This window comes from Palaemon carinicauda, chromosome 7 (assembly GCF_036898095.1).
Source record: "Palaemon carinicauda isolate YSFRI2023 chromosome 7, ASM3689809v2, whole genome shotgun sequence".
NCBI lineage: Eukaryota > Metazoa > Arthropoda > Malacostraca > Decapoda > Palaemonidae > Palaemon > Palaemon carinicauda.
The window spans coordinates 10068952-10078951 of NC_090731.1; the positions used below are offsets into that span (position 1 = coordinate 10068952).

A 10000-nucleotide genomic window follows, 5' to 3' on the forward strand; every position below is an offset into this window, starting at 1 on the left:
AAGGAATTATTACAAACGTCACAAGGCTTTAAAATTCACTGTCTAATTACATAATCTCAGGTTAACTTAAAAGATGAAAGATGACTGTGAAATGTTTACTGAAATGTACATATAAATCATTTATACTTCCTCATTGTGAGTTATCGTTTCAAGAGTTTTGCTACACTTTCCCGCTTTTCTTTGGCTCATGACTTCTAAGTAAACACAAATAGTCTTTTTTATGGTCATAAATCTTTAACTAGCCCCTCAATAAATTATTAACATCAGTGAGCCTCCAGCTAAATGTTATAATTAATCTCCCTGGAGAGACAGAATTTTATAATTTTGTCCCTCAGTTACATGACTTGATATTTATTCTAATCATTAAAAAGCTTATTGGACGGTAATCATGTCATGAATGTTCGAAATAAACCACAAATCAAGGTCATATTATTACATCAAGTAGTTCCCATCCTCGCGACTACAATAAAGATGTCAAAGTTGACATCAAAATCATTCATATTGAGATTTCCATAGAACAGATTCTTGAACTAATCCGATAGTTATACAAAAGCAAACGATTAACTATTCCCACTCGTTCTGTAACTCCAAAATCAAACCATTGTTCTCTAGTCTTGGGTAGTGCCATACCCTCTGTACCGTGGCGTTCCACTGTCTTGGCTTAGAGTTCTCTTACTTGAGGGTACACTCGGGCACAGTATTCTATCTTATTTCTCTTCATCTGGTTTTGCTAAAGTTTTTTATAGTTTATATAGGAAATATTCATTTTATTGTTACTGTTCTTGAAATATTTTATTTCTCCTTGTTTCCTTTCCTCACTGGGTTATTTTCCCTGTTGGAGCCCCTGGGCTTATAACATCCTGCTTTTCCAACTAGGGCTGTAGCTTAGCACGTAATAATAATAATGATAATAATAATAATAATAATAATAATGACATTTTAGATGGCCCCTTCCCTAGATAAAGTCTCCCTTAACCATATGACCTGCTTATCACTGCCCATATCTTACCAGGAAGAAACTGTATGGGCTACTAAGAAGCCTGATAGCTGGAATGACTTTCCTCCTCAGCATGTCCTCCAAGGAATTTATGGGTTGAGACCTGTCAAATGAGAGATAAAGTTAAGAATGAATTGCAGCTACGAAAAAATCAACCTGAATTTCTGCGAGTTAATTTCGATGTTTTGAGAAAAAAAAAAGTACGCATATGGCTACATAGTTATCAATGATTTATTTCTTAAACTATATGGGTGCAGGCCTAACTAGATAAAGACAATACGCCAGTTAATAGCAGCGTTAATTAAAGTTTAAATGGGTTTACTTCTGTTAGATGTATATAGAGTTATCAATAATTTATTTCTCAAACTCATATGGGTGCAAGCATAACTATGTGGAGAAAGAACCCTTGTTAATTCAAGCCTTAATTAAAGTTATTTTTAGTGTCCAGAGGTATTATTTCACAGAAAATATAGCGTCATGAAATTCTTGATTTGTGTCACTAACAGTTTAATATTTTAAGGACATTACCTTAGTTTGAGGTAATTTGCATGGTGTCAAGGTAATTTTTAAGGTATTGTCGATTTTAATATCTTCAAATTTAAGGAAATTTTGAAAGTTTTAAGGTAATGTAGGGTGAAAAAAGAGCAACATCTAAGGTAATGGCCACATGCTCAAGCGGTCACTAACCTAAAAGGAATAGCCAGGAAGGCTGTGACAGAACCCTTGTAAAGCGATGCAAGAACGACAGAGAAGAACATTATGCAACCTCCTATGACCTGACCTCCGATCCAGGACGTCCAGCACACCTCCTTGCTCGCTGGATAAGACAAGGAAAAGAAACATGGAAGCTATTAGTTCTATATTGAACAGGATGATATGAGACTCTATAGTTTTTATATGAGAGATCTATTTTAATGTTGTTAATGTTCTTAAAATATTTTATTTTCGTTGTTCATTAATTCCCTTGTAGTAAATTTCTTTATTTCCTTTCTTCACTGTGCTATTTTTCCTTGTTGGGGCCCTTGGGTTTATAGCATCCTGCTTTCCCTACTAAGGTTATAGCTTAGCTAATAATAATAATAATAATAATGATAATAATAATAATAATAATAATAATAATAATAATTTCTAAAAGTGATATCAATCACAGGTTATTTCGTATTATTTGATGCAAAGTGAACTGTAAGCCATATTGGATAACTTTGATTACAGATTTAAAGAAAAAAATAGAACTTTTTTTTCTTCTTTTTTTCTTCTTTTTTTTCTTTTTTTTAACTCTGAAAACAACACTTTGGGAGGATGATCTGGACCATAACTTATCTTAGACGACATAAAATGACCTTTCATGAAAACTGGTGAAACAGAGTTTTAAGCTAAACTGACTACTTATATATTCATAGATATTAACTGGGGCAAAAAGTAACCAAGATGCTTCAAATGCCACGCCATTTTCTTCCGCTCTCTAGAACAGTATTTGTACAGTATACTATAGTCATTTCTTTTTAGTGAGGCAGATTTGCACGGACTCGCTGATTGGTTGGACATAATAATTCTAACCAATCAGATAGCAGGAAACTTTTCCGAGTTAAAAGGGCGCCGCTGCGAGTCAGGGCAAATGCGCCTTATTAAAAAAAATTGAGTATACTCATGCAGTTAATTCTAATAGTCAGACCTTCTCCACCATGAGACTCAATACTACACAGTATTCTAGAAGTTTTATTCCAGCTGTGACCAAGTTGAGGAATTAGATAACATTATTAAATGATAGTTAAAGAAATTATATCTTTAAAATGCCGAAGATAAGAAATGCCAAAATCAATGTTTAGAAGAGGAAATCAGTTAAAAAAAAAATAAAGATGAAAAATAAAAAATAATAAATAAATATATAAATAAAGAGTTTTTGCACAGGAAAAAATATTTATTATAAAAAACCTTTGTTTTGAAGAAAATACAAATTAGATTATTTTTTTCTAAGGACTTTTCAAGAGCTGTAATAGTCTCGCTCTGATAGATTATTCAAATAATATCCCAGTTTAAATCGGTATTCCCTATTATCCTATCATTTAGTCACTTCATCAAATTTATCAATATATATATATATATACACACACACACACACACATATATATACATATATATATATATATATATATATATATATATATATATATATATATATATATATATATATATATATATGTATATATTGACCATCCCATTGAACATTAGTACATCGGTTCATAACTATAAGAAAATTCCAAATTATGTTTTATCAAAACACGAATATAAGTTTTCTCCATCGGATCAGATTAAAGAGGAGTCGAAATAATATGTTACAGACTATTCCTAAAATAGCATCATCAACATCATCATCATCATTATAACATTTAATTCTATTATCATTATCGTAACTTACTATCATCATCTTCATCAGCATTACTTAGAATTATTTATTCCAAAGGGAAATGAGTAATTTACCACGAAAGAAAAGTAAAAAAAAAAAAGTTGATAGCAATGCAGAAATAATTCAAATCGGATACAAGGTATGTTGTTAAAATAATTATAAGGTGGTCTTCACATGGCATACTGTAAACAACAAACTCTAGTGAAATAAAGCTCAATTGAGTTACAGATAGATCTATCCCTCATTTGCCGCTTCGGTTTGTTAGGAAGTTTATAATACACGTAATCATAATCAGACATCTCACACTTGGTATAAAAGTGAAACAATCTTAAAGCGTATCTGTCACGAGCTATAATTTCCTAAAATTAACACCATGCACATTGCGTTAAACCTTGAAAGATTGGAAAATAATGAAACAAGAAGAATGGCAGGTGCAATAAAGTTTACAGACATGACAAAGAGTGTCAAGACTGAAATGGAGTGGGCACGTGTTGACGATGGATGGTGGGGAGCGAGTGAGGAGGGCTTGGGAGGTACCTGTTAGGGAGAGATCAAGAGGGAGGCAGAGAACTAGATTGCGAGATACGGTGAAGGATGATATGGAAAGAAGTGGTTTGCTGGAAGAGGGTGCGTCAGGCAACCGACCACTTAAGGTCGGGATATCAGTGGGAAAGAAATTACGTTCAATCTCAAGACGATTCATTCATACCTTGCGAGACGAGGATTTTCATCAACGTGGCTGCATAAGACAGAGGACCCAAGACAGTATTGGCTGAAGGATGCCCGAGTTTCTGTTTGATTTTCATCAGCGCTCCAATAGATACTCCAGCTACAAGACCAATGACCACGATGCACAGCCACACCTAAGAAGCGATGATCGTTTACTACTGGTTGGTTTTCAATTCTTCATAAAGTTTTCAAAAGCAAAAATTAAACAGGTATATAGTCTATCACTCTTATCTGCTTGACATGCAGCTACAAACAGGTATAAATGAAAATATAAGATATTATTTATTGACAGGAATGAATGGAAAAATTAAACTGACAACTATTTGGTGTTAGTCCTCATGAGAATGGAAGACGTAATTCCGTGAACTAGGTTTGGGAGATTTCAAAATTTCAAAGAAAAGAAATAGAGGCCAATTTAAACTGGGTAAGTAAACTCTAACTTTAGAATCAATTAAAGGGTCTTCAAAACTCTTTTTGTATGTGGTATATCATTATTCTTAATGACCCCATAAACTAAAACATTCTTATCACCCAAACTTCACTCTACAAAAATTAGACTTATCCGATGGACCATGAAGACCGGTGCTTCCCCATTACCAAATCCACGTATCTATCAAATACAAAGCTATTCGGTATATCTTACGTAAGGAGTAAATATCTCCAGAAGAAGGAGGGGCTTCATATACACACTCGGTGCCTTTGAAATGATGACCACCGGATCTGTGCCGTAGATGAGGCCGAAGTCAATCACGAGGGTTCGTTGCCAAATGGGTGTGAAATCCGTTGGGGATACATCTGCTTTCTGAAAGACGCCAGCAGGATGAAATTTGGTTCGAAAGTTGATCATTAAGAAAATGGCTCATAACCAAATATATAATCTCTACACAGTGATAGTATGTGAATAAAATCATTACAAATACAAAATTTAATAATTTGAATGTTATGCATTATTTCATTCATCGTCAAAGTTCATTTGTGTTTGTTCGTTAGCTTGATCGCTCAAGAACAGGAAACGCATATATTAGGCCTATCCATTGGATTTTTTGCAAGAAATCAGCCGTTATCAAAGATATCAATTTTGACATACAAGACTTAAATACGCACCTCACAGTCATGTCTCTAATATTTATCATACTCCCATTTTGAATTGGTTTAATTTAATCAAATATTCCAATGCACGACAGGTGACATATGGCACTGTCACATAAACACATTTCTGGCATCTCATCGCATCTTGCCATCAGACTTTGCATAAATTATCTAATAAAAATGGTAGAATTGCTGGTCGATTCATTTACATCTAACAAGAAATGACATTGCCCTGAAGGAAGTACAAGTTACCTTGCTTTAGTAGAGATACTGTATAACATACTCCTGACAAGAGTTTTCTTGCAAATATCAGTATTGGATAAGAGTGACTTAATGGCAAACAGATTTGCGTGTGATGGTCAATCTACCTAAAAATAAGATTGGTTCTTGAATTATGTCTGCCAAATATATAACCATTACTTATATGGTAGCTATAGTTTTACTTGTACTGAATACATACTGGAGAGTATACGCCTGCCCCCTTAGAATTAGGGGAACAAACATGCTTATTTAATGTAAAAAAGATTGGCCTGTATATATAATAAAGAGCATATACACATATATACACACACATATATATATATATATATATGTATATATATATACATATATACATTTATAGGTAGTAGGTTGGCTAGGGCACCAGCCACCCGTTTACTGGCCAGACAGTACTACATGGCACCCTTCTCACTGGTTACAGTTCATTTTTCCTTTTCCTACACAGCACCGAATAGTCTGGCCTATTCCTTATAAATTCTACTCTGTCCTCATACGCCTGACAACACTGACATTACAAGACAATTCCCCTTCATCCAAGGGGTTAACTACTGCACTGTAATTGTTCAGTGGCTACTTTCCTCTTAGTAAGGGTTGAAGAGACTCTTTAGCTATGGTAAGCAGCTCTTCTAGGAGAAGGACATTCCAAAATCAAACCATTGTTCTCTAGTCTTGTGTAGTGCCATAGCCTCTGTACCATGGTCTTCCACTGTCTTGGGTTAGAGTTCTCTTGCTTGAGGGTACACTCGGGCACACTATTCTGTCTAATTTCTATTCCTCTTGTTTTGTTAAAGTTTTTATAGTTTATATAGGAAATATCTATTTTAGTGGTGTTGTTGTTCTTATTATATTTAATTTTTCCTTGTTTCCTTTCCTCACTGGGCTACTTTTCCTTGTTTGAGCCCTTAGGCTTATAGCAATTTACTTTTCCAACTAGGGTTGTAGCTTAGCTAGTAATAATGATAATAATATTCAACTCGGAAAATAACAATCTCCCACAAATTGCCCAAACTAGCATTTTGCAGTTTGGAAAAGGAGAGGGGCTGGAGAAGGTTGAATCTGTGTGTGCGTGTGCATACCCATCTATCTAAATATTTAGCAGTCATTTTTGACGGGTTGCGTACACTTGTAAGAAATAAATATCTTATGGTCTTACTTTTTTCAAAGTTTCACAAGATGCCAAAAGTAATGGCTATCATAACCCGTATTTAAATCTTTGTTTATTGTCAAAGGGGTTGCTAGGCGTATATTTTCTATTGGAGGCTTTTCATTATGTATCACAGGTTCAGAACTAGAACGGGCACTCGGTAGAGCGCATACCTTCGCCACCGCCACTTTTGTCTGCAAGAAAACTGATGAGGATGTGGGTATTTGACTTCAAAACACATATATCACAAGATAGGCAATTAAATTATGCACATTTTGGCACTAGTTTCATGCAAATCAGATCAAAATTAACCACGATATGGCAAAAAGACGTTTTAACATTTTCGTAACCTTGGCCTTGACTTTTCATCCAATCACTCCCATAATCTAATCAAATTGTCCTTGGGTCATGGCCAATCATCCCACCAAATTTCATGAGATTCGATCAAATAGTTTAGAGTTATGCGAATCACAAACACACACAGACAGACAGACATACGCCTAGCAAAACATAACCTTCGCCGCAACGAAGTTGGCGAAGGTAATAAGAGAAGCATCAAACCACTAGTTTTGACTTTTTTGTAACCTTGGCCCGGGCGTTTGACCTAATCACTCCCAAAATATATTCAAATTGTCTTTGGATCACGGGCAACCATCCCACCAAATTTCATGAAATTCGATCAAATAGTTTTTGATTTAAGCGAGTCACAAGCACAAACAGACATACATACGACTATCAAAACATAACCTTCACCGCAACGAAGTTGGTGAAGGTAATAAAATAAGCATCAAACCACTACTTGCCTTTTCATACAGATCTCCAACCATCCCATTCCATTTCCCGTCGGCAAACGCCCCAAATCCACGGTTAGGAACTAAAATATCTGTGAAATTGAGTCGCTGTTGTATTTCTTTCGCAATGTCTGCAGCGTAGCCGTTAGTGTCCTTCAGATTGGCAGTCTCGCCTTCATAGTCGAATACCGTTGGTTTCTGCAGAATAAATAGAACAACAGTTTCATATAAACATTGTTATTCTATCAATGAATTTTTCTTGAGTGTGGTTAATACGACCAAGACAACAGATGTTTGTAAAAAAAAAATTCATAGTTTACCATGAATGCGAACCAGAAAAAAAGTAAAAAAAAAAAAAAGTATAGTTTCGTAAAACAAAAATAATGGTATAGAACTATTACGACACACACGAAAACGTGATAAAAATAATAAAAATAGAACCTGTAAGCTTTTATTAAAGCCCTATGTCTGAAATCCGTATGAAATCCATACACTCTCAGACCTATGCCTGATCATATCTACCTTGAGACAAGATATTCTAACAGTCCGACCCAAAAGGTTGAAGGATACTTCAGACCACAACGGTTGTAGGATGTGCAACCCTTGTTTAGTCCAGGTCCCTGAGAACTGAAGCTTCCATACGCCATTACCTGGAGCGTCTATAGAAGCAATGTTCACCCACCTGAGAAGGAGCAAATATAACATTCAATTTGTAGAGACTATAATAATAATAATTATTATTATTATTATTATTATTATTATTATTATTACTACTACTAAAAGCTCAGCTACAACCCTAGATGGAAAAGAATGATGCTAAAAACCCAGGGGCTCCAACTGGGAAAAATAGCCCAGTGAGGAAAGGAAACAAGGAAATAAACACTAAAAGGTAAGTAATAATGTATATCCAATAAAAAAATCAATGTTGTATTTTTCATTCCTGTTGAAATGTCAAGATCCTGTATCATTTTGATATTTAAAAATTATGGTATTGTTATGTAACCGATAGTAGGCTACTAGTACTACAAAATGTAGTGAATTCTAAATTCCGGTATTCTGTACGAATGTAAAACATTAATATGTAACCGATAGTACTAGTACTACAAAATGTAGTGAATTCTAAATTCCGGTATTCTGTACGAATGTAAAACATTAATATTAATTCGATAGAATCGGTGTGACAGAGAATAAGGAGTAACTATAACGCTGTAATTCGGGGACAACAAATCAGGCGAAAAGAACTTCAATGGCTTCACATAGAGCCTTTATGAGTCATTTTAATAACCAGCAAAAAGGTAAGCAACTATACTCCCCTTTTATATTCTGTTTATTGAATTCGTAGTTATATTTTCGAAGAAAATAAAATCTCCTAATTAGTCCTACCCTCAAGAAGAAAAGCTCTCAATTGATGCTTACCTCTGCAAACCTTCTACGGCGAGGGATGCGGATGCGTCAGATGGTAGAAAGTCTAGAGACCTCTCCTCAAACGATATGAAAATGCCTCGCATTCCCTCTATGAGACGGCTCGACATCAAATCCATTGCTTCCGAGAAGCTCCATCGGGAGAGTAGTTGTGACGACCCAGTCAAATTAACCAATGGCTCTTGACCGACAACTTCCTGGTCGTTAACGGTTGCGTCAACCCACAGCCAACGGGTCGTCTTCAGAATTAGATAATGGCTGATATTATGCACTGTTTCATTTGATAATATTCACTTATTATATGATGGTAAATACTTTTAGGAAATTACATTGAGAGTGGTGTTAATTTCGAAAGATCATTGGAATAGTTATAGACAAAATTATACATCATTATTTAAAGGTCAAAGTGAGGTTGAGCATGTACCAGACCACTGAATAGAATTTCTTCAGTTTACTGTGAATGTAATGCAGTATTACTTACTCTTTCATTTAATTTTGCTGAATCATAATAAGCAGCAACCTGACGGGAAGAAAATTTTCAATCAATTAGATTATAGCAGATTAGTTCAACGACAACTGGCCGAGTGTGCTATTACAATATATTCATATATTAAGTTATATGAAGTCTGACAATTATCTAGTGGTTGTTTTAGTGGAAATAGATTCTCTATATGAAAATGAAGGGAGGAAAACATTGATAATAAATATACAGAATATACGCGAATAAAAGCAACGTTGTGAAAAGAGCCTTTGATAATGATGAACGAAACATTTCATTTAGTTTAAAACATTCATTTGGAACTATACTACTTTTTTTTAATGAGACGCATTTGCACTGACTCGCACCGGTGCCCTTTTAGCTCGGAAACGTTTCCTGCTATCTGATTGGTTAGAATTATCTTGTCCAACCAATCAGCGATCAGGAAAATTTTCCGAGCTAAAAAGACCTCTGTGAGTCGGTGGAAATCTGCCTCACTAAAAAGAATTGACTATAGTTCCTCTGGCGTATGGATGAAAGGAGACACACCGACCTCTCTCAAAGTGGATGACATCCACGGGACATCTCCATAGAGGATGACCTGCGCGGGAATCTGGTAATAGGAGGACTCTTCGAAAAGATCCCATAGACCATTTACCGATAGGAT

The 10000-nt window shown here is 35.0% G+C and overlaps 1 protein-coding gene across 1 annotated transcript in view; it reads right to left on the reverse strand.

The window, feature by feature from the left end:
* Window positions 1–10000, reverse strand: part of LOC137643464 (glutamate receptor-like) — a 15682-nt gene that overhangs the window by 3545 nt on the left and 2137 nt on the right. The window contains exons 3-11 of the mRNA XM_068376240.1: window positions 9887–10000; window positions 9337–9375; window positions 8850–9094; window positions 7956–8115; window positions 7446–7631; window positions 4774–4932; window positions 4111–4264; window positions 1685–1814; window positions 1010–1100 (exon numbers count right to left, since the gene is read on the reverse strand). The exon at window positions 9887–10000 is cut by the window's right edge and continues 47 nt beyond it. Of these exons, the coding sequence (XP_068232341.1) occupies window positions 1010–1100; window positions 1685–1814; window positions 4111–4264; window positions 4774–4932; window positions 7446–7631; window positions 7956–8115; window positions 8850–9094; window positions 9337–9375; window positions 9887–10000 (1278 nt within the window). The remainder of the gene's footprint in view (window positions 1–1009; window positions 1101–1684; window positions 1815–4110; window positions 4265–4773; window positions 4933–7445; window positions 7632–7955; window positions 8116–8849; window positions 9095–9336; window positions 9376–9886) is intronic.